Source organism: Camelus dromedarius, chromosome 27 (assembly GCF_036321535.1).
Source record: "Camelus dromedarius isolate mCamDro1 chromosome 27, mCamDro1.pat, whole genome shotgun sequence".
NCBI classification, from domain to species: domain Eukaryota; kingdom Metazoa; phylum Chordata; class Mammalia; order Artiodactyla; family Camelidae; genus Camelus; species Camelus dromedarius.
In genome coordinates, this window is record NC_087462.1 from 10,817,645 (window position 1) to 10,838,121 (window position 20,477).

At 55.8% G+C, this 20,477-nt stretch overlaps 1 protein-coding gene across 2 annotated transcripts; it reads right to left on the minus strand.

Annotated features, from left to right (window-relative positions):
* Nucleotides 1-3,028: 3,028 nt before the first annotated feature.
* On the minus strand, nt 3,029-20,405 carry COPE (COPI coat complex subunit epsilon). 2 transcript variants are annotated; one of them, XM_031437684.2, is made up of 10 exons: nt 20,222-20,404; nt 13,312-13,374; nt 11,883-11,983; nt 8,957-9,109; nt 7,681-7,734; nt 7,092-7,173; nt 5,827-5,982; nt 4,459-4,527; nt 3,370-3,444; nt 3,029-3,232 (listed from the first exon to the last, which is right to left on the minus strand). In XM_031437684.2, exons 1-10 carry the CDS (start codon nt 20,345-20,347, stop codon nt 3,185-3,187), a joined length of 927 nt encoding a protein of 308 aa, XP_031293544.1. In that variant the 5' UTR covers nt 20,348-20,404; the 3' UTR covers nt 3,029-3,184. The 2 variants fall into 2 exon arrangements, with proteins under 2 accessions (XP_031293544.1, XP_031293545.1); XM_031437685.2 differs by lacking the exon at nt 7,681-7,734 and having other exon boundaries at nt 20,222-20,405.
* Between the last annotated feature and the right edge of the window lie 72 nt (nt 20,406-20,477).

Genomic DNA, 20,477 nt, shown 5'->3' on the forward strand with positions numbered 1-20,477 from the left:
CGTCTGCGCCCGCCCGCGGTGGCCGCCGGAGCCGCGCGCCCCGCGTCACGCGCCGCAGTTGGGCAGGGGGCGCGCTGGCCGGAGCGCGGGGGACGGAGGGGTGGGGCCAGAGCTAGCTCCGCCCCGCAGGGACGCGAGGGGCTGAGACGCCGTGTCCGCGATTTCAGGGCGCGCGGGAGCTGGGTCCTCCAGTGGCAGCGGCGGCGACCTCGGGCGTATAAGTTCCTGCGTTGTCGTGCCGTATCCTGGAGGCGGGCCCGCTCTAGGGCTCATTTTCCAACAGAGGAACCCGGGAGCGGAGTGGAGGTGGAGGGGCATTGGTGTCTTCCCAGCATCCGCCAGGTCTGAACCTGAGTAGGGTCGGAGCAGTCCTGTGTCCCCACCCTCGTTCTCCGCCTGGACCCCCTTGCCCACGCTGGGCTCCTCTACCCTACCAGGCTGTGTCCCCGACATGGGGCACAAGGCAGGGTGGGAGCCGAGTGGGGGCACCAACAGGCCGTGCCCTCGACCGGCGACTCCCTCTAGCATGCCTCTCCTGCCCTGTCCCACAATGGGAACTCACCACTCCTGGTTTGAGGGCCACCTGCTTCTTTCTGTGACCCTGAGAACCTGGCAGGCCTCCCTGCAGGAGGTTAACACAGGGCTTCAGGGAGGCCAAGGAAATGGGCACCCATATAGGGGCACTCAGAGGCTGGATCAAGACCACACCTTCATGAGAAGCCCCCTCCCTCCCGCTGTGATCTTCCACTATCCATGACCAAGCCCTGAGTCCAAAGCCCCCAGTGGCCATCAGGGAGGGCAATGGTCACCTCTTGGGGACACCACCTCACCTGCCACTGATAGCCCTCATCCCAGCCCTCAGGACTCTGGCACACCTGTGCCCCTCCCTTCCCTTATCTAGGAGTCCTCCTACAGCCTTTCAAGGTGCAGGGTGCAGGAATCAGTGTGAGCCCTGCAGGAGCTGGGCTGGGTCCCCTAAGGTCAGCAGCCTGACCTGACCTTCAGGTGAAAATGGAAGGGAGGTCGAGGGGACCCTCATCCCTCCTCCTTCCCCTCACTCCTCATTGAGTCCTGCATACACATGCAGTTCATGCCGCCATCAAATGTTCACAAATCCAGCCACTTCTCTGCACCTGTACAGCCTTATGCAACCCTGGGCCACCATTATGCCTCCTGCCTAGTATCTGGCCTCCCCCTTACCCCACACAGAAGCCAGAGGGAGCCTACTTGTCCATCCTCTGCTCACAGCCTTCCATGGCTCCCATCACTCAAGAGTAAAAGCCCATCTCCTCACTGTTGACTCACAATCCACCCTCATACCCTCCTCTCTCCACCTTGCTCCCTCTGTTCCTAGCCATACTGTCCTCTAATCTGGAGGTGGCTCTCTAACACCACAGGCACAGTCCTGCCTCAGGCCATTTGCACTAGCTGTTCCCTCTGCCTAAAATGCTGTTCCCTCAGGTACTGGCAGGGCTCCTCCACCAACTTCCGGCATTACCAACAAATGTTACCTGCTCATTGCACATCCCTGACCCCCCTATCAGTCTTGTCCTTGGCACTTGTCACCATCTGTCCTGCTGTGCCTTCTCCTCTCAGTATTTTTGAATGTGCACTCCATGTGGGTAGGGGTTCATCTGTCCCATTAGATGACTAATGCCACAGCCAGCCTGGCAAGCAGAGGTGGGGCTAAGGGGTCCCAGGCTGCTGGACATGCCCCCGTAGGTCCAGCCGAGCCTGTGGGGCAGCCCTGTACCATCCCAACCACCCATCTCTGCCCTCCCTTGAAAGGCACTATCTGGTCACCATGGAACCCATCAGTAATGAGAGACGTGCCCCAACCCACCAGCCCCAGCCCAGCCTCCAGTTTCATTTTGGCAGGGCCCAAGTATGAGGCTGCCAACAGGTGGCTGCCAAGCAGAATCAGAAAGTGGTTCCTGGTGCTGGCAGCTGAAGACCAGGGCTCCCAGGAACCAGGGGCTCAGTGAAGGGTTGCTGAGGTCTCAAGGATGGGACCCCTACTGCCTCTTCCCTAAGGAGATCATCTCAGTCTCCCTCCACCACACCACTGCCCTTGATTGATATCCCTGCCCCGCGAAGCCTTCTCAGCCACCTCTCTTCCCTGCTGAGCTCCCCACCAGGCAGGGAGGGGCTGGGGGCAGGCCCTGCCGCTGGGAGGTCCCTTGCTCTATGTCCTGTCTTGGCAACCAAGGACTGGATTTCCCGAGGCCACCTCTGAGGCAGATGAGATCAGGCTCTGAAAGCCCAAATATCTTCTTTCTTTCCCTACTCAGATGCTGGCCCAGAGACAAAGACCTGTCCAGCTCACTGAGTCCAGTGCAGCCTCAGGGCCTTTGCATGGGCTGTTCCTACAGCCCAGGATGCTCTTCTCCCCCAGAACCTGGCCTTGTAGATCCTTGTTCTGGTGGACACAGCTCAGTGGTGACCTCATCTCAGAGGCCACAGCTAACTCCCCCGACCGCTCTCTATTGTCTAGCTTCTTACTGCAGGGTGCACACTACGCGTTTCTCTCTCAGGGCAGGGGGCTTGCTGTTTTGGCACAGCGGTGCTCAAGCACCCAAGGCCCAACCACAGCAGGTCTGTCTTGGCTCATGACTAACCACAGGATGGAGAGGAGTAGGGACCTGGGGAGTTGATTTTAACTTCTGTGAGGACCCAGCACACCCCACTCCCTGCTGAGGCCTGAGTGCTTCCAGTATCCTCACCACCTCCAGACCACCCAGGGGTCCTGTGTTTGAATCCTGATGCCCCTTGCAATGGCTGTGATCTGTGGCTCAGTTTCTCTGGATGCCAGCTGGGCCTGGGGTGGCATGGCTGTGGCACCCGCAGCTTGGCAGCACAGGGTGGCTGTTTGAAGGGGCAGGAAGAGTCTGCAGCTGTTGTTCACAGACCCTGGTCACCAGGGCCCTCTCCCAGGAATAGCCCTGGGCAGTGGTGCCTGGGCCCCTCCCAACCAGGCCTTGGTTCCCACATGCCCCCATCAAAGTGACTAGAGCAAACACAGATCGGGTGAGGATAACTGGGGTGGAGACGTTTATTGACAAAAGCGAGGCTGGGCTGGGCTTCCAGCCTCTGCTTCTGGCCAAACAGCAAGTGCCTGGTGGAGAGGACAGCACGGCCCTGGCCCTGTATTCCCACGGCTCAGGAAGAGCTTCTGGGGCCGGCCTCAGGCACTGGGGGCGTACTGCAGCACCAGCCGGTCAAAGTCGTTCTCCTTCAGCATGAATCGGGGGCGGCAAGGGGCAGAAAGAGAAAAGGGAGAAATTGTGAGCCAGGTCCCGAGTTCCAGGCCTTGCCTGACAGGGCCTGGGGGGTCTGGGGCTCAGAGACGGGCCACCTACAAGGGCTCACCTTTGCTTGGTACTCCTTGATGAAGGGGTGGGACCTGTGGGCATCTTTCAACTGGGACAGGTAACGATTTGTCACCTGTGGAGGAGACAAGGTTAGGTAAATATGGGGACCCCATGTGCCTTTCCCCTGCAGGGCAGGGTGCGGGGTGAAATGAGGGCCACCCAGCCAGACCTAGGCAGGAGCCCTAATCTCCCCACATTCTCCAACACCCCATCATGGAATCAGCCTGAATTAGAGAAGACCTGCAGGGTGGGTGAGCACCACCTGGCAAGGAGCCTGCACTTGGCACATGGTTGAAGGATACACCATGGGGTTCAGGGAAGTGGGCTGGGCAGGGACCCAGGCCCTGGGAGAGGCAGGGGGCCAGAAGAGGTGGAGGGCAGGTCAGAGAGGCCAGGGTTGAAAAGGGAGATAGGTTTGTTCTGGGGACTGGAACGGGGCTCAGGCAGAGCCCTCGCTCCCAGCCTTGCCTTCCCCGCCAGGCCCGGGCCTGACTGTGTGGGGCTGGGGGCGTCTGGTTCTGTTTCTCCGAGACTGGTGCATGGTTATTTCTGGGGTGAGTGGGAGGGTCGTCCTGTTTGTCCTGCACCACCCCAGCCCTGAGACTGCCTGGGGGTCCTTCTACAAGGAACTAGTGACAGATCATCACGAAGCCCTGGGGCAGGTCCCTGGCCAGCTGGGTCAGTCACCTAAATGGTGCCCACTGTCCTCCGTCCCTGCCCTCAGATAAAGTAGACTTGCCAGGATTGCTCCCGAGCTCCCTTTCTGTGTCCCAGCCCCAGAGCCCTGAGCCTCAGCTCACTTGCCCACAGGACCCACAGAGCAGCTGACCTGCACTGCAGCCCTGGCCAGGGTAGAGGCCCTGGGGAACCACCTGCAATGCCAACTTCCCAGGGCTGACGGCAACTGCACCCACTCATGGTGAGCTGGTTTCTGCCCCTACCCAGGCCAACGCTAAAGTCCAGACCCCGAGGCCTCAAGTTTCCTCTGAAGCTGGGGCCACACCAGAGACCACCCACCCACCCCAGGCAGGCATCGTGAGGGCTGGAAAACCCTCCTGCACCTGGCTGGGGGTGGAGAAGGCCCTACCTCAGGAGGCTTGCCCAGGTGCTGGGACAGGACGATGAGGTTGATCAGAGTCTCCGGGTGGCCACTGTCCTGGAAACACAGGGGTTCGTCGAACGGACAAGGTCAGCTCCTCCAGGCCCCTGGACTTGGCCCACTCACTTCCATCTCAGGAAGGGCTGGGGCTGCAAGACCCAGCGTGCCCCCTACACTGGCCTCTCTGTACGGCGGTGACCTCAGGGCCCTCCCTTCTGCCTCCTCATGCCAGCTGCTTTCCCTGAGTTTGCTGCTTCACTTGCAGACCAGACTTGAAACATGGGACCCCTTCCTTATTGTGATTTGGGAGGGGTGTATTTACCACAAATCTGAAAGTAACAGAGCCCAACCCAAGGCAGACTCAATCTGTCACAGCCCAGCGAGCTACTCCTGCTGCGATGACGAGGCCTGGGACCGTGGGGCAGACCCCGCCTGGTCCGCCTGGTCCCCAGGGGCCTTGGCAGGAAGCTGTGGGAAATTACCAGAACCTCCAAGTGGGTGACCTCACCCAACCCGCCCATACTGGGCTGAGGCACAGGGAACCCTGGGAATCGGGCCGGCTGCTGCCCTGGCCAGGAGCACCAGCCAGAGCCCCCGGTGGAGACGTGGCAGGGTCGCACTGCCCAGGACGCGTGGCGCCACCGGCCCTAGGGGCTGCTTGGCCCTGGCTCCACACAGACCTGGCTCTACTCGCGCTGCCTTCTTTGCAGAGACTCAAATCTCCACCCCCCCCCCACCCCAGCACTGGGCACCCTGGTCAAGGAGGCGGCTCCCCATGTGCAGCCTGATGACAGCAGCCCGCAGGGGCACCTGTGTCCCCACTTGGCAAACAACCTTCTGATGATAGCTCGGCCCCTCGCCGAGATGAGCAGGGAGAAACTTCCCACTGGTGTCAGTTTCTCTTAACAGCAAAAAATGTTTCAGATGTCGGTCGGGAGAAGACAACTGTGGCGGCCCTGAGAAGGCAGCACTCTCAGTCCCTCTGTTCAAGGTGGGGGCACAGACGACAAATCCCATCTGCAGCCTGCTCTCCCCTAGGAACTGAATGGTGGGTGTCTCTCCCAAGCACAGACCCACGTGAAGGACCACCTCGAGAGGCAGCCAAGGTGACTGTGAAGAGGAGGCGGGGCATGTGTGTCCACTGAGCTCAGGCCAACCGAGGCCCAGGCTGATGGGATCCTCCTATCCCCAAGAGAAGCTAGAATCAGGATTTTCATTTGCAATCCCGATTTTTAGGCATTAAAACTCCTAGGGGCCACAAGGCAGGCCCGTGGGGGTCTCTGCCGCACCTGTTTCCGTCATGCCCATGGGCCTCTGCAGCAAGCCCACGCAGTACTCCCTGTCACCTGCCCGTACCTTGTCCAGCGCCTCCTGCAGCACGCCCTCGGCGGCCTCCCACCGGCCCTGGGCCATGTGGCAGGCTGCCTGCCCGTTGAGCAGCAGCAGGGTAGACGAGCACTTGTCAGCCATCTCCTGGAAAATGTAGTAGGCATCCTGCAGCTTCTCACCACCCTGCACAGACAGTTTCGCCATCACTGCTTTGCCGCCCTGATGCCCGGTGCTACCCTTGCCTGCTCCCTCCTGGCGTGAGCCCAGCACCTGGTGGAGATGATCCCAGCATGGCTGGCCCACGGCAGGCACTCCGTGGGCACTGCCCTCTTCCCTGCAGAGAGCTCTGTGCTGCTTGTGCTGTGCCAAAGGGCCCAAGCAACCCTCTCACAGCTGGCTCCCTAAGCCCTCCATTTACAGACGTGGAAGCCTCGGCTCCAGGGGCAAAATCAGTGCCAGGCGGCTGGACCAGGTCTGAGCTGAGACCACTGGGTCACGTGGCCGTCAGGGCCGGCCTCGGCTCCATGACCACCAGCCCTGACCCTGACTACTCGGACTCTGAATAGAAGGTTTTGTCCACCCGCTAAAGATACAGCGTCACACTTGCAGGGCAGCCTGAGACCAAGAGTGCTTGTGAAAAAATGCAAGGCTACTGGAGAGAGCTGTTGGGGTTTGTCCCACTAAACTGAAGAGGGACTGGAAACCAGCCGGGGTGAGGCCTCAGCCCCCGAAAGGGAAGTGCAGATGCACACAGACAGGGAGCACATTTTAAGAGGCCTGCACAAAAGAGCGACTCAGAGAAAGGAAGCCAAAGGCCAAAATCCAGAAAAGGGGCTGCTGCCAGGAGAGGGGGTGCCCAGGCATGCGGGGGAAGGGGGACTGGGCTCAGGGGAAAGCATGACAGGGACACTGGCACCGACCCTGTGCCAGGAGCTGGGAGAGCAGGTTGAGCAGCAGCCAAGCCTGGGGCAGATCGGTTCCATGCATCCTGGAAGGCATGCAGGGAGAGGCATAGAGTCTGGTTCTAGAGCCCCCTAGTCTGTTCACTCCAGCCCTGGCCAAGCCACGGGAAGCCTGAGTGAGGGGGAAAAAGTGCCAGAGCACCCTGGGCTGGGGCTCCTCCAGGGGACAGGGGACTGGCCCCAAAGGAAGTGGGAGGCCCAGCGCATCCGTGGAATCCCAAACCTGCACCCTCCCAAGAGAAGCAGCCAGTGCAGGACACAGGCAGAAGCCTCCACCTCCTGGCTCCCTGACATTCCTGTCCCTCACCCCTGCACAACCTAGGTGCTCACCACAGCCAGGTTGACCCAGGCGGTGGCCAGCTGGGTGAGGGTGGCGTCCTCATCCTGGTCCTGCATTTTCTTCAGCTCCTTCCTGGGGGGTAGAGGAGAGAGGCCAGAGAGTGCCCAGTGACTAAGTAGCCCAGACAGTGCCCTCCAAGTTCCCTGTTGGTGAGGCCCCAGAACCTTGGGCCCTAGCCCAGCCACCCCCAACCCATGGCTGCACACTCCCCTGCATACTTGTGAAGGCCACCCCAACCCTGCAAAATAGGCCCCGCTGCCTGCCTCACAGAAGGAAACTGAGGCACAGTGAGTGACTCCCCTTGTCCCCAGCAACACCCTGCAGGGACGAGTAGGTAAGCGATGGTGTGTCACCCCAACAGACTGGAATGAAATAAATGGAGAAACATGCATCACTGATGCTCTGGGCCAGGGGAGGGCTTGGGATGGTCTCCATGCTAAGTGCGCCCTTGCAGAGGCCCAATTTCTGGAGAACACAGGGTCCCAACACGGTCTGGCTGTTGCTCAGATATCCCCGACACACAGGCCACAGCCCAGGGGCCCCAGGTGGTCCAGGTGGTCCAGGTGGGGAGAGGCTTACCGCGCGAGGTCCAGGCGGTCTAGCTTCAGCAGTATCTGCACCGTCATGGCCATGCTGGGGGGTAGGGTGGGCAGTCAGCGAACCCCCACCCACTTTATGTTCCCACCAGGAGCTTGCTCCATGTGGGTGCCGCTTCCCAGAAACTTCCTATAAGTGCTTGGGCTACCAGCCCTGCCTTGTAGAGGGGAACACTGAGGCTGACTGGCACCCAGCAGAACCAAATTCAGACCCAGGTGCTGCTCGCTGCCCTGGGCGGCCCATCGCTTCCCAGGACCTGCGCTCCTGCCTGTCACTGCTGAGCATGCTCGGGGCTGGGAGCTCTCATGGGGTCCCCAGGGCAGGGGCTCCATCCAGGCCTGTAGCCCACTCCCTGCCCACCCCGCAGTGGCTGGCGCCCCCATCTGTACCCCTCTCCCCTTTCCAAATGCAGTTCCAGATGGACCTCTGCGTAGGGAGCAGCTGTTCCCTGCCTTGGGGGCCCACACCCAGGGCTCCCCTCTCCGGCTGAGACAGCTGTGGTTGTGATCATTGATGTGGCCGCTTGTTCCCCAGTTTTCCCACCAGAATGTGATCTAGCACCCAGACCAGGCCAAGGAGGAGCATGAGAAACCCTCGTGGCATCCACCACATCAGCCACGTACAAGCCTGTTTCTAAGGTGCTGCAAGTGCAAGTTCTCCTCTGGATTGAGGTGGGACATAAACAGGCATAGAAGGAACATGCGGTGACCAACTAGCCGAGGGAAGGCAGAAACCAGAGCTCACAGGGAGAGTGGCTGTGCCCTCCGGGGCTGGAGCCCTGGCTGCAGCACCCTGGACACAGCACCAGCCCAGAGCCACCTCCTGGTGGGGGTGGAGCTGACGGCATGCTGTCTGGAGCTCTAGTGCCCAGGCCTGGAGCGCCCAGAGGGCCAGCCTCAGGGGGCCCAGGGAGAACACAGAAAGGCCAGGGCCCAGGGCAGAGGAACACAAGGCTTTGTGGGGGAAGGGAGGGTACAGAAAGACAAAAGTGCTTTCTGCTCTGCTGCTGGGAACAGAGAGTTTTCAGCCCTGGGTGCCATGTCCTTGGAGCAGCGGCCCAGACGTGCAGAAAAGAGTGTCTCTGGACTAAGAACAAGAGCTGCAGCCTAAATGGAGGACTGCGCTCCCCCCCGGCCCCAGTCTTTCAGAGCAGCCCCCCTCGCTGTTCCTATGACAATGGCTGATGAGGCCCTGAGCTGCCTGGACACCAGAAGGGCCACTCACACTGGCCGGTCCCCTGGTGCGGGTGTCCACTCACCACTCCAGGCTGTCCCCTTGGTGCAGAGTGCGCAGGGCTGCGTCCGGGTTCTGGTCGTGAAAGTAGATGGAGGCAGCCATCAGTAAGAAGGTGGTGTTGGTCACGTCCACGCTCCTGCTCATCTCCCGGTCCAGCTCAGCCACGATCGCATCCCTACCAGACATGGCATCTCAGGGCCCAAGGCAGGGGCGGAAGGCCTCACCATTGTGGGAACAGACAGGCCCAGAGAGGGCGAGTCACGTGCCCAGGGGCACAAAGCAGCAGGGGGCAGAATGGGCCCAGCTGTCTCTGCCGAGCCCCACTGGGTGCCTTCCCACCAGGCACTTCTGACCCCTCATCCAGGAGGGAGAAGGCCAGGAGAAGTGGGGTCAGGATGCTCCAGGCCCCGTGGGGAGATGTGGTGCAGGAGGGGCTCTGCCCACGAAGCAGCACAAATGACTGCCCAGGCTTTGAGTTCCCCCGGCCCTCAGTGCCTGGGGGCTAAGGTGTCAACACCACCCCTGGATGCAGAAGGACCAGCTGGCTGACCAGGGGCACCCCCAAGGGGACATGAGGCTACTAGACAGGTGGATCTCACAATGGTGATATCACCACCTTCCCCAGGAGGTGAGTGATCTCAGCAGGGGGTCCTGAGGGTGGCTGTGCAGGATGCCCCACTGCCAGCGTGGCTGCCCTTGGTTCCTGGGCCTGGCATGCTAGCTGCTCCCAGCAAGTGGGCAGTGTGCTAGGCTAGGGGCCAGCAGCAGGCTGGAGTCCAGGGCTTGGTTGAGGACCCACCTGTGGCACCACGTGTCACAAGACACCTGAGCCATGGTCTTCTTAACTGAAACAAAGAGCCGGGACCCCTTGCTTCAAAGGGTTGCTGAACAGTTAATGAGAAAAGGGAGGCAAGGGCCCGGCTCCATGTCACTGCTGGACAAAAGCTATGGTTTGGGATCCTCACAGTCTCGACAAACGTGTATGTTTCACATGGATTGCTGGGGGCTGTTGGCCAAGTGCCTGTACCTGCGGGCCGCTGGAGGGCAGGGACACACCTGTCACTCTCTGTGCACCCTCCAGAGGTGCCTGATGGACAAATAACTTCAAATATGAGTCTGTTCCCCACTCTGCACAGCAGAAGTGTACAGGGGTCACACAGGGTTGGTGTGAGGAGTTCCCAAGCCTCCTCACTAAGCTTCCTGCCTGGTTCCTGACACACAGGGTGTGAACACGCTGCCTGCTCACTACTGTGACATACAAGGTGTCGCACGTTGTAACTGGAACAGGTTGCAGTCATCCGTCCGGGCTCCTGCACCTTCACCACCTGCTTGCCCAGCAGTCTGCGTGGGGCAGCAGTTCGTGCTGTCAGGATGGACATGCTCTGCTTTCCTGAGCACTGGCTCCACGCCACGTGCTTCCTGCAGATTCTTTTCTGTAACGCTCACATCAGCCACCACCCCCGGAAGGAGAATGGGGTTTGTTACCCTGGTGAGCGAAGTGCGGAGCAGATGACATGATGGCCTTATGAGGCCATCTGTCTTAGTTTCCCAGGGCTGCTGTCACAAAGCACCACAAGCTAGGGTGAAGAGGGCAGAATTGAACAACAGGAATGTATCCTCTCCCAGTTCTGGAGGCCAGCAGTGTGAAATCAAGGTGTGGGCAGGGTCGGATTCTCCTGGAGGCTCTGAGGGAGAATCTGTCCCAGGCTTCTCCCTCAGCTGCTGGGACAACTCTTGGCTTGTGTCTGTTCCACCCAGATTTTTCTGCCTCCATCTTCACACAGCCTTCCACTGTGTCTTCTTCTCTCCTGTCTCTCATGAAGACGCCAGTCACTGGATTTAGAAGATGCTCTCAAGATCGTTAACTACCTACATCTGCAAAGACCCCACTTCCAGTGAGGTCACATTCACAGATTCCGGGGGTCAGGACATGGAAGTGTCTTTTGGGGACCCCTAATCAGCTGCCACTGCTCACAGATAACTCCTCAAGCCTCTTTGTAGACGAAGGAGCCTGATTACGGGCCATGGCGCCCAGGGCGCTGCCCTCCACGAGGAGCGGAGGCAGGGGTCGGCCCACAGAGCAAGGCATCTCTGTCACAGGCTGTGCCGTGGTCCTTCTATGCCAGCCACCCCCTGCGGAGTGTTTTACCTTCACAATCCCAGGCAGCCTCATGACCAGCCCATTCCGAAGCTGAGGGAAACCGAGGTACAGAGGGGCTGTGGGGCCTGCTGGGTCAGGCTGGTGCTTCATGCACAGGGGAGGCAGGGCCACACGGCTCCCACCTGTGGAGGTATGTGCACACAAGCCCCTGGGCGAGCAACCTGGGCAGGAGAGCAGCCCAGGAACCCGCCTGAGCAGGAACTGCCTGAGGCCAGCAGGGCTGGACTGCAAGCTGTCTCAGACCACACACTGAGCAGCAGAGCACAGGGGGCCTGCTCCAGGGATGCTCAGTTCTTCCAGGTCCCCATGCCCTGACCCCTGCCTCTCCTGGCCACCACTTGAGGGAGCTTGATGACTGGTGGTCCGCAGCACAGGGTGGACACCCAGCTCAGGAGAGGATTTGGTGTGTCCCCTCCCACCCGTCACCTGGGCCCCCATCCTGGGAAGATGCTGGACGGGTGGTGCAGCCGCTACTCCCTCACCTGCACAGTGCACGAGTAGCAATGGTTGAAGACTGGCTACAGGGTCCCCAAACTTTTGTCTCCAGGGAGGCCCTCCTGGCAACAAGGAGGCCCTCACAGTTGTTAGCTATCTGTACACAAGTCCTCACCTCCGATTCCCCCCAAGACCCCTCTGAAGCAGGGTCCAGCCCTGCCCTGCCCCGGGCAGGTAAGGGAAAACGAGGCTCAGAGGTGAGAGAGCAGAGGGATGCCAACCAGACACCGCGTCCTCTTCCCACCCAGGCCCATCCACCAAGCCCCTGGCCCACCCTCCCGCCCATCCTCACCGGCGGCTGTCGCTGGCCAGGTACTCTGCGAACATGCGCACGGCCTGGAGCTCAGGGCCCGAGGAGGGCTTGATCTCATCCAGCACCACGCCGAACTTCCTCTGTGGTCAAGACAGGCACACTGTCAGTTCTGCCCGACCTCCTCATGGGGTTTATCTATTTTCAGAGCCAACTTCTTGGCTCCAGTATCACACTGGTGGAGCCCCAACACCCAGGGCTGGCACCCATCTCCCCCAGGGACCCCTCAGTCCATGGTGCCACCTCCGCTGGAGCCCACTGTGGAAGCCAGCACAGCATCACCTGTTGCCTGTCAGGCCACACTGCCCACTGTTCTATCTGGAGACCTTGGTGGGTCACCGCCCAGCCAACGGTGGTGAGGTGACAGGGTGAGGGCCCCGCCAGCTGTGGGGCAGGGGGGTCTGGGTATGTGCTTCTACTGAGTAGAACACGTATCCCCCCGAAAGACACCCAGCAGGGAGGTCACTGCTGGGAGGGGAATAGGAATCAGGGACCCATTTCTCACTGTATTTCTTTCTAAACAGTTTTGACATTTTCACTGCCATGTATCTACAAATGATCATCTTTAAAGTGTACGTACACACGTGTGCACATACATACATATATATGAACATATCCAAGGAGATTCTGGGGCACACCGGGCACTCTACTCTGCTGGGGCCACGCAGTCTGGGACTGTGACCTTGGAGGTCAGGGGGTGAAAAGCACCTGGTCCCTAAGAGGGGAGTCTCATCAGGCTCCAGAACACTTTGTAGAGAGAAAGATGCAAACAGATCCAGGAAGCTATCAGAGGCCTGATGTGAGGTGGGGGTATCTGTGGAGCTAGTGCCCAAGACAGAGCATCTAGGGCTGTGGCTGGGGGACAAGGTCGGCCAGAGGCTGGTGGCCACATCCGCACCGTGGGCCTGGGGTGGGAATGGGGCAGAGCAGAGTTCAGTCCTGTCTGCACCATCTGGATTGTTTTTAGAACAGGGGAATGCACTCTGATCGTATTACCAGGGTAATGCTGCATTTTAAAAACCCTAGTGTCTAAACTGTGGACTCAAGTACAATGCCAGTGTTGGTGCATCAATTGTTAACAAAAGCACTCCACCAACCTAAAACATTAATAAGAGAAAATGCCTGGAGGGTGGGGGTGGGGGTGGGGATTTGAATTTCTCTTTACCATCTGCTCAGTTATTCTGTAAACCTAAAATTGTCCTGGACAAGTAAAATCTACCAGTTAAGTAAAAAAAGAAAAGCAAGAAATCCCAACACTGGCCCTCTGGCCTGACAGTCCAGAACCTCAGTGACATGGCCACCTACTTGTGGTGGCCACACCAGCTGCTCGTGGTCCCTGCCCCCGCCAGCACTCTGTTCCTTACTCTTGTTCCCGGGGCATTGGCAGTCACGGTCAAGCGCCCACACTCACCTGTGCGAGGTACGCTCTGTACAGGAAGACATCCCTTTCCACATCTCTCTCTGGGTTTGATGGCTGTGGATACAGAGGCAGGTCAGGACTCTTGGGGCCACATGCCCACTCATGCCAATGGGGAAGGACCCCAGGGTGCAGCAGATCAAATAACAAGCTGCTCAATATTACAGGTGGTCCAAGGATGTTGGCGGCAGTAGGGGTGGGTTGTAGAGGGGATGTTCTGGTGTCTGGGTTTATAAAAGCAGAGAAAAAAGGCCTATCGGGAGATGGAGGGTCGATGCTGGAGAAGTGACAGGACCTGGGCGGAGATGTGTGAAGGGCAGTTGACTTTCTATAACAAATATTTCCACGCAGTTTGTTCGTGTCCTGCTTTCGTTTCAAAACATTCTTTAAACATGACAAACAGAAGAAATGGAGGTTTGCCTCACTCAGAGGACCTCTCTGAGTGAACTCAGCTTAGCTGCCCCAGAGCAGTGATGTCCGGGTCTAGCCAGACTGGGTGAGACCTTGGGGACCGCCCTGTACTCAAGGACAAGGTCCATGGACCACACCCCCTCAGCCCAGCCACCGCAGAGCCAAGAAGTAGGACGGAGGTGACCTTATACAGGGTTCACTGCAGGACCCTGAGGAAGGCCCCCACGAGGTTGTGGGCAGGAGAGGGACCCTTCCTCAGGATGACAGCTTTGGACCATGTCCTGGGATGCTGGATGACTTCCTGTAGGCCCCACAGTCCCTGGGGCAGGTGGGCACACAGCAGCTCGGCCCAGAGGGTGCAAGGACAGGCCACTCGGGGTCTAGGAGAGGAAAGTGACGTGGGAAGGGGGCCTGACCACCTTGGAGCTGCCACCTCAATGGCCTCCAAAGCACAGGGCCTGGGAAAAAGCACACAGACTGGCCTGTCCAGCTGCCACAGCACAGGGACAAAGGGTCTGGAGCCCCACTGGTGGGAGCACACGAGGACTGCCCTCCCTCGAGGCCAAGAACCAGACTCCTAGTCACCACGCTTTCTTCTTCCCAGCCTGAGGGTGTGAGGGCGGTGAACACGTTCTCCTCCCAGGCAAAGGGAGACTGCGAACAAGAAACCTGGCTCCTGGCCCCAGCCTGACTCAGGCCAACTTCGCCGCAGGGTCCCAGCAGCTTGCTCTGGCCTTGGTGGCCAGGCTGAAGATCTAGCCATGATTTGGAACATGGTGTTTTCTAAATAAATGACTCTCAAATGACCCTGAGAGGTGGACATTCTTGAGGATGACCCACCTGGGGTTCCCACACTGCCTTCAGTTAAAAAAAAAGGGCCAAATGCTGGCTCTGTGTCTTTGATGTGAGGACACAGTGGGACGCCCTGGGGGACCAGGGTCCCAGAGAAAACCCTGAGCCTCGGCTGCCCAATCTGTAAAACAGGCACCACCACTGACCCTGCAGGACTACCAAGGTGTCACTGAGACCCACATGCAGACACTCACGACCCTCTCCATCAGCCAGAGAAGAGCTTCTCGGAGGCATAAGAATAAGAACAGGGACGGAGGAGAGGGTACAGCTCAGCGGTAGAGTGTGTACTTAGCATGTATGAGGTCCTGGGTTCAATCCCCTGTACCTCCATTTAGAGAAAAAGAAATATTAAGAAAAATAATAAACCTAGAAGGGGAGGGTGTAGCTCAAGTGGTAGTGCACTTGCTTAGCAGGCACAAGGTCCTAGGTTTGATCCACGGTACCGCCTCTAAAACTAAATAAACAAGTAAATTACCTCCCCCCAAAAAAGAAAAAAAATAAGAACAGAGAAAGTAGACATTAAAAATAATAATACGCAATAATACGCAATAATATTTCTAGGTATTTCGTTGTTTTTGATGCAATGGAAATGTTTATGCCAGTCATAAAATTCTGGTTTTTGAAGTGAAAAAAAAGTGAATGAAGGGCTGCGAATGGCAAAATATCCTTCCTTTTTATGGGTGAGTTGTAGCCCATTGCATGTATGTGCTACATCTCCTTTGTCCATTCGTCTGTTGATGCGCACTTGGGATGCTTCCACGTCTTGGCGATTGTAAATGGTGTGCTGTTAACATTAGGGTCTATGTGTCTTTTTGAATTAATATTTTTGTTTTCTCAGGTGTAAGCCCAGGAGTGGAATTGCTGGGCCATGCGGTGGTTGTTTTTGGGTTTTTGAGAAAATCTCCATATTGTTTTCCATAGTGGCTGCACCAATTTACATTCCCACCAACAGCGTACAAGGGTTCCCTTTCCTCCATGTCCTTGCCAACATTTTGTTATTTGGGTTCTTTCTGACGATGGCCACGTTGACAGGTGTGAGATGGCGTCTCATTGTGATTCTGATTTGCATTTCCCTAATATTGGTGATATTGAGCAGTTTTTCATGTTCCTGTTGGCCATCGGCATTTCTGCTTTTGGAAAAATGTTTGTTCAGTTCTTCTGTCCATATTTTAAATGGGTTGTTTGCTTGCTTTTTAATTGAAATACAGTTGATTTTAAATGTTTTATCAGTTTCTGGTGTACAGCACGGATGGACTTGGAGGGCATTATGCTAAGTGAGGTAAGTCAGACAGAGACAGACAGATACTATAAGATACCACTTACATGTGGCATCTAAAAAAATACAGCAAGCTAGTGAATATAACAGAAAAGAAAAAGACACACAGATGTAGAGAAGGAACTGGTGGTTACCAGTGGGGAGAGGGAAGGGGGAGGGACAAGATAGTGATAGAGGATTAAGAGGAACAACCTATCAGGTATAAAATAAGCTACAAGGATGTATTGTACACCATGGGAATATAGCCAATATTTTATAACTATAAATGGAGTATAATTTAATATTGTATACCTGTAACATATAATATTGTATATCAACTATACTTCAATTTAAAAAATATGATATTGGGGGGAGGGTATAGCTCAGTGGCAGAGAGCATGCCTACCAAGTACAAGGTCCTGGGTTTGATCCCAAGTATCTCCATTAAACGTAAGTAAATAAATAAAAACCCAATTACCTCCCCCCCCCAAATAAAATAATAATAAACAAATTTTAAAAAATATGATACTGTAAAATACATAGTTAAAAAAAATTTTAATTCACGCCCCCGCCCCGCACCAGCAAAAACAAAAAAGAACAAGGACAGGCGTGTAGACCAGGGAACCCTAGGGACTCTAATGCATGCTGCCAGGTGAGGCTATGGTGCCCAGTCCTGACTGCTCATCAGAATCACCTGGGAGCTCAAAAGCCAGAAATTTCAGAAGGCCACATTCCACCCACAATACCCAGTCCCAGGGTGGCCCCAAAAGGCTTTCAGCCAGGCCTGAGGGCAAGGGGTACTGTACAGGGAGGCCAGTGATGGGGGGCTCACGCCCCTTCCCCTTACTGTCCAGTGTGGCCATCAGTCACCTGACCATACTAGCCAGTCAGCTCCTAAAGACTTTCTTCACTGTTTCACCCTCAATACCTGTGCGGTGCCTGCCACCTTGTGGGCACTTAAGTAATGTCTGACAAGAGGAAAAACATCGTGCCAGTGCCAGTGTAACAATACACCAGATATTCTACCTGGGGCTGCCTCGGGTGGTGCCCGTCTAAAGTTGCTGGGGCCACTATGACTAACCACAAACTAGGTGGCTTAAAGCAACAGAAACTTATTCTCTCGTGGTTCTGGAGGCCAGAAGTCCAAGATCAAGGTGTCAGCAGGGCCATGCTCCCTCCTTGGGCTCTATGGGAGGACTGTCTCTGCCTCATCCAGCTTCTGGTGGCTCCAGGTAGTGCTTGGCTTGTGGCTACATCACCTCAACCTCTGCCTCCATCTTTTCCAATCTGCCTCAAACCTCTCTCTGCGTTTCTCTTAGAAGGACACCAGTCAATGGATTTCGGGCCTAACCTAAATCCCAGCTGATCTCATCAGGAGATCCTTCACTGAATTACATCTGCAAAGACCTTTTTTCCAACTAAGGCACATTCACAGGCTCCAGGTGGACATATCTTTTTGGGGACACCATTCAACCCAGAAGGTTCAGGTGGCCCGTGGAATAGAACTAAATCACATCAAATGGCTCAGCAGGGATAGTACTCCCACTCTTCTGGATGCATCAGGGAGAACGCCTTGGTTGGTGCCAGGTCCCCCAGCTCAGAGACTGGGCTGCAGTGTGCCTCCAGCAAGGGCGACTGCTGATCTAGTTTCCTTTTGTTCTTGTTTTTTTTTAAAAACAGAGATACTGGGGATTGAACCCAGGACCTCGTGCATGCTAAGCACGTGCTCTACCACTAGCTATTATGTGCCTCCCACCCTGTATCCTTTGTTTTCCACCACTCTCTATGTACAACAGGGTATGCTGGTTCTTTCAGCAGCGTGGTAAAGTTTGATTATGACACAATAAGACTCAAAGAATGTACTGCTGTGACGTATGCAGGACAGACACAGCCGAAGATGAAAGGCAGAACATGACTATGATGCTGAATCTCACAGGGACCCTGAGATGAGTGTCATCATTCCCAGGAAGGGAAACTGAGGCTCAGAGAGGTGCAATGACTCTGCCCTGGTTGCAGACAGAACATAGAAGAGACAGAATTTCAGCCCAGGTCTGTCTCAATCTTGTCATGGTCGACAGTACCCCAGCAGAGAGGCACATAACAACTGGGGTGCTAAATGGAATAAGGTCCCCCAGAGAAGTCCACGCCAGTACCTATGAACAGCTGACATTACATCACAAGAGAGACTTAACAGGTGTGATTAGGTTATGGACCCTAAAATGGGGAGACTAACCTGGGTTATCCAGGAGGGTCCAGTCTAATCACAGAAGCCCTTAAAAACCAAGGGCTTTTAGATAAAAGGAATGAAGAAGGTGAAATTCGAGAGACTCCAAACTTGAGAACCCTGTGCCTGGGTCTGAGTTGGAAGGGAGATGTGTGAGGTTGAGGACTGGAGAGAAACCTCTACAAGTCTCTAGGAGCTAAGAGTGGCCCCTGGCTAAGAGGCAGCACTCTGAATAAGTTTGGAAGCTGGTTCTTCCCTAGAACCTCCAGAAAGGATACAGCCGGGCCAACACCTTGATTTTAGCCTGGTGAGAGCCACGCTGGACTTCTGACCTACAGAAGCTGCGATATAAATGTGTTGCCTTGAGCTGTTACTTGTGGTAATTTGTCACCGTGGCCATGGAAACTAATACAATCATGCAAATGTTATTACAGCAAATTCTGACCTCTTCCTGAAGTCAGTTTGGGGTTTTGTCCCTATTTATATAGATGATGCTCAGGGACATCCAGTTCACTGCCAAAGACCAGGAGGGAAAGCAAGCCTCTCCTTCAGAATCCAAATTCCACCCAACCCTCTGGCTGCCTCTGAGAAGACATCTGCCACTTCCTTGATCAGTACTCAGACAGCCTCCCACCATGGCCTCCCACACCTTTGATAAAATCCAAACCCCTGCTGTGGTCCCCAGGGCCCTGCCCAAGCCTCTGCCCACCTCATTATTCATCTCCCCTGTCGTCCTCGCCCCACTTTTGCTACACCAGCCTCTTCTGCCTTCACTACCTGGAGCTCACCCGTGCCCCAGCACCTCTGCAACAACTTATGGGATGAGATCCTTCTCAAGGTTCAGTCTCAGGTTCAAATGACAGTCAGAGAGGCCTGGCCTGATCTAATCACTCCCCTGTGAAGCAGCCCCCACCATTTCTGACTTAGCACTTTCTAGCTCCCCTTACCCGTATAGGGTTCAAGTTGTAATTCTCTCTTCAGAACACTAGACCCTGAGGGCCGACAAAGACCCTGTCAGGTTCACTGCTCTTAAAAATTCTTCAAACTCAGACACAGAAAACACACTTATGGTTACCAAAGGGGAAGAGGAGGGAGAGGGATAAATTAGGAGTTTGGGATTAGCAGATACAAACTACTGTATACAAAACAGGTAAGCAACAGGTCCTAGTGTATAGCTCAGGGAACAATAATCAGTATCTTGTAGTAATCTATAGTGAAAACGTGTATGTGTATAACTAAATTACTATGCTATACACCAGAAACTAACATTGTAAATAAACCATGTTTCAACTAACAAAAAAAAAATTCCAGTGGTTCACTCTCAAAATAAGAGTAATATCCACGTCCCTCCCTAAAAGATGCTGCTAACGGCCCCTGTTGCCCCCTCTCCTGTCACCCACTCACTACTGCCTGACTGGCTGGGCCCTACCTTGCAGGGCTCTATTTTCTAGCTCTCAAACAGCCACACTCACTCCCACCAGTCTCCATCACACCACCTCCGGGCATCTTGTTTATTTACTTGTTTACTGTCTGCCTCCCTTGGGAGCTGAAGTTTCCAAGAGAGCTGGGAGTTGTGTAGATATTGTCACTGCTTGGAGCCCAGCACTAATACACTGCCTGGCTCATACAGATACTCAATGAGGAATAAATAAATGAATGAGCAAGTTTTGGGAGAAATAATCTGACTAGTGGGGCAGGGTAATGTGCAGAAAGCCATTTCTCTCTTGAGCTTTCTCACCTGTAAAATGAGGATAAACAACAGTCCCTACTTCACGGGTACTGAGAGTATGGCGGCACAGTGTGGGCTCTCAACAAACAAGAACTATTACTGTTGTTGTTGCTATTAATGCTACTCTACCGTAGCATCATGACCACTTATTACTACAAGAATACGAACTCCTCTCTTACTCAAATGCCTCCCAGGGCGCAGAGTGAGCGCTCTGAATGAGAAGTATCCAAGTGTTGTTACAGCTTTGAGTTTTGTCATGGGACAAGGATAATTCCTCACCACGGTCAGAAGAGATGGGGACGCGGGGGTGTGGTGGTGTAGTGGGACAGCGAGAGAAGAAGGAGGTTTTTTAAAACAGAGAGCGACCCCGCGGCCACCAGGAAGCGTCTTCCACCTCCGCCCCCAGCGTCCCACAGCCCCGGAACTGCCGTACCTTCACCCGCTGCGCCTCGTTGATGCACTGCTGATAGCTGCCAATGTAGAAGGCATTCTTCACGTCGAACAGCTCGTCCACCTCTCCAGAGCCGCCGGAGGTTGGGCCGGGGGCCGGAGGCGCCATGTCTCCGTCTTCTCACCCACTCCTCTTCCGGACGGACACGTTGGCCGGAAGCAGGGAGGCACCGCAGGGCACGCCGGGAAATGTAGTTTACTCGGTCCTCCTTGGACATGAGCCAATGAGAGACTCTTAA

Excerpts from the sequence above, each read along its gene's own strand:
- COPE (XM_031437684.2), bottom strand. The coding sequence starts at position 20,347 with ATGGCGCCTCCGGCCCCCGGCCCAACCTCCGGCGGCTCTGGAGAGGTG. Across the intron at positions 13,375-20,221 it reads ACGAGGCGCAGCGGGTGAAG|CCATCAAACCCAGAGAGAGA; the intron begins GTACGGCAGTTC and ends CTGTATCCACAG. Across the intron at positions 9,110-11,882 it reads CTGGCCAGCGACAGCCGCCG|GGATGCGATCGTGGCTGAGC; the intron begins GTGAGGATGGGC and ends CATGTCTGGTAG.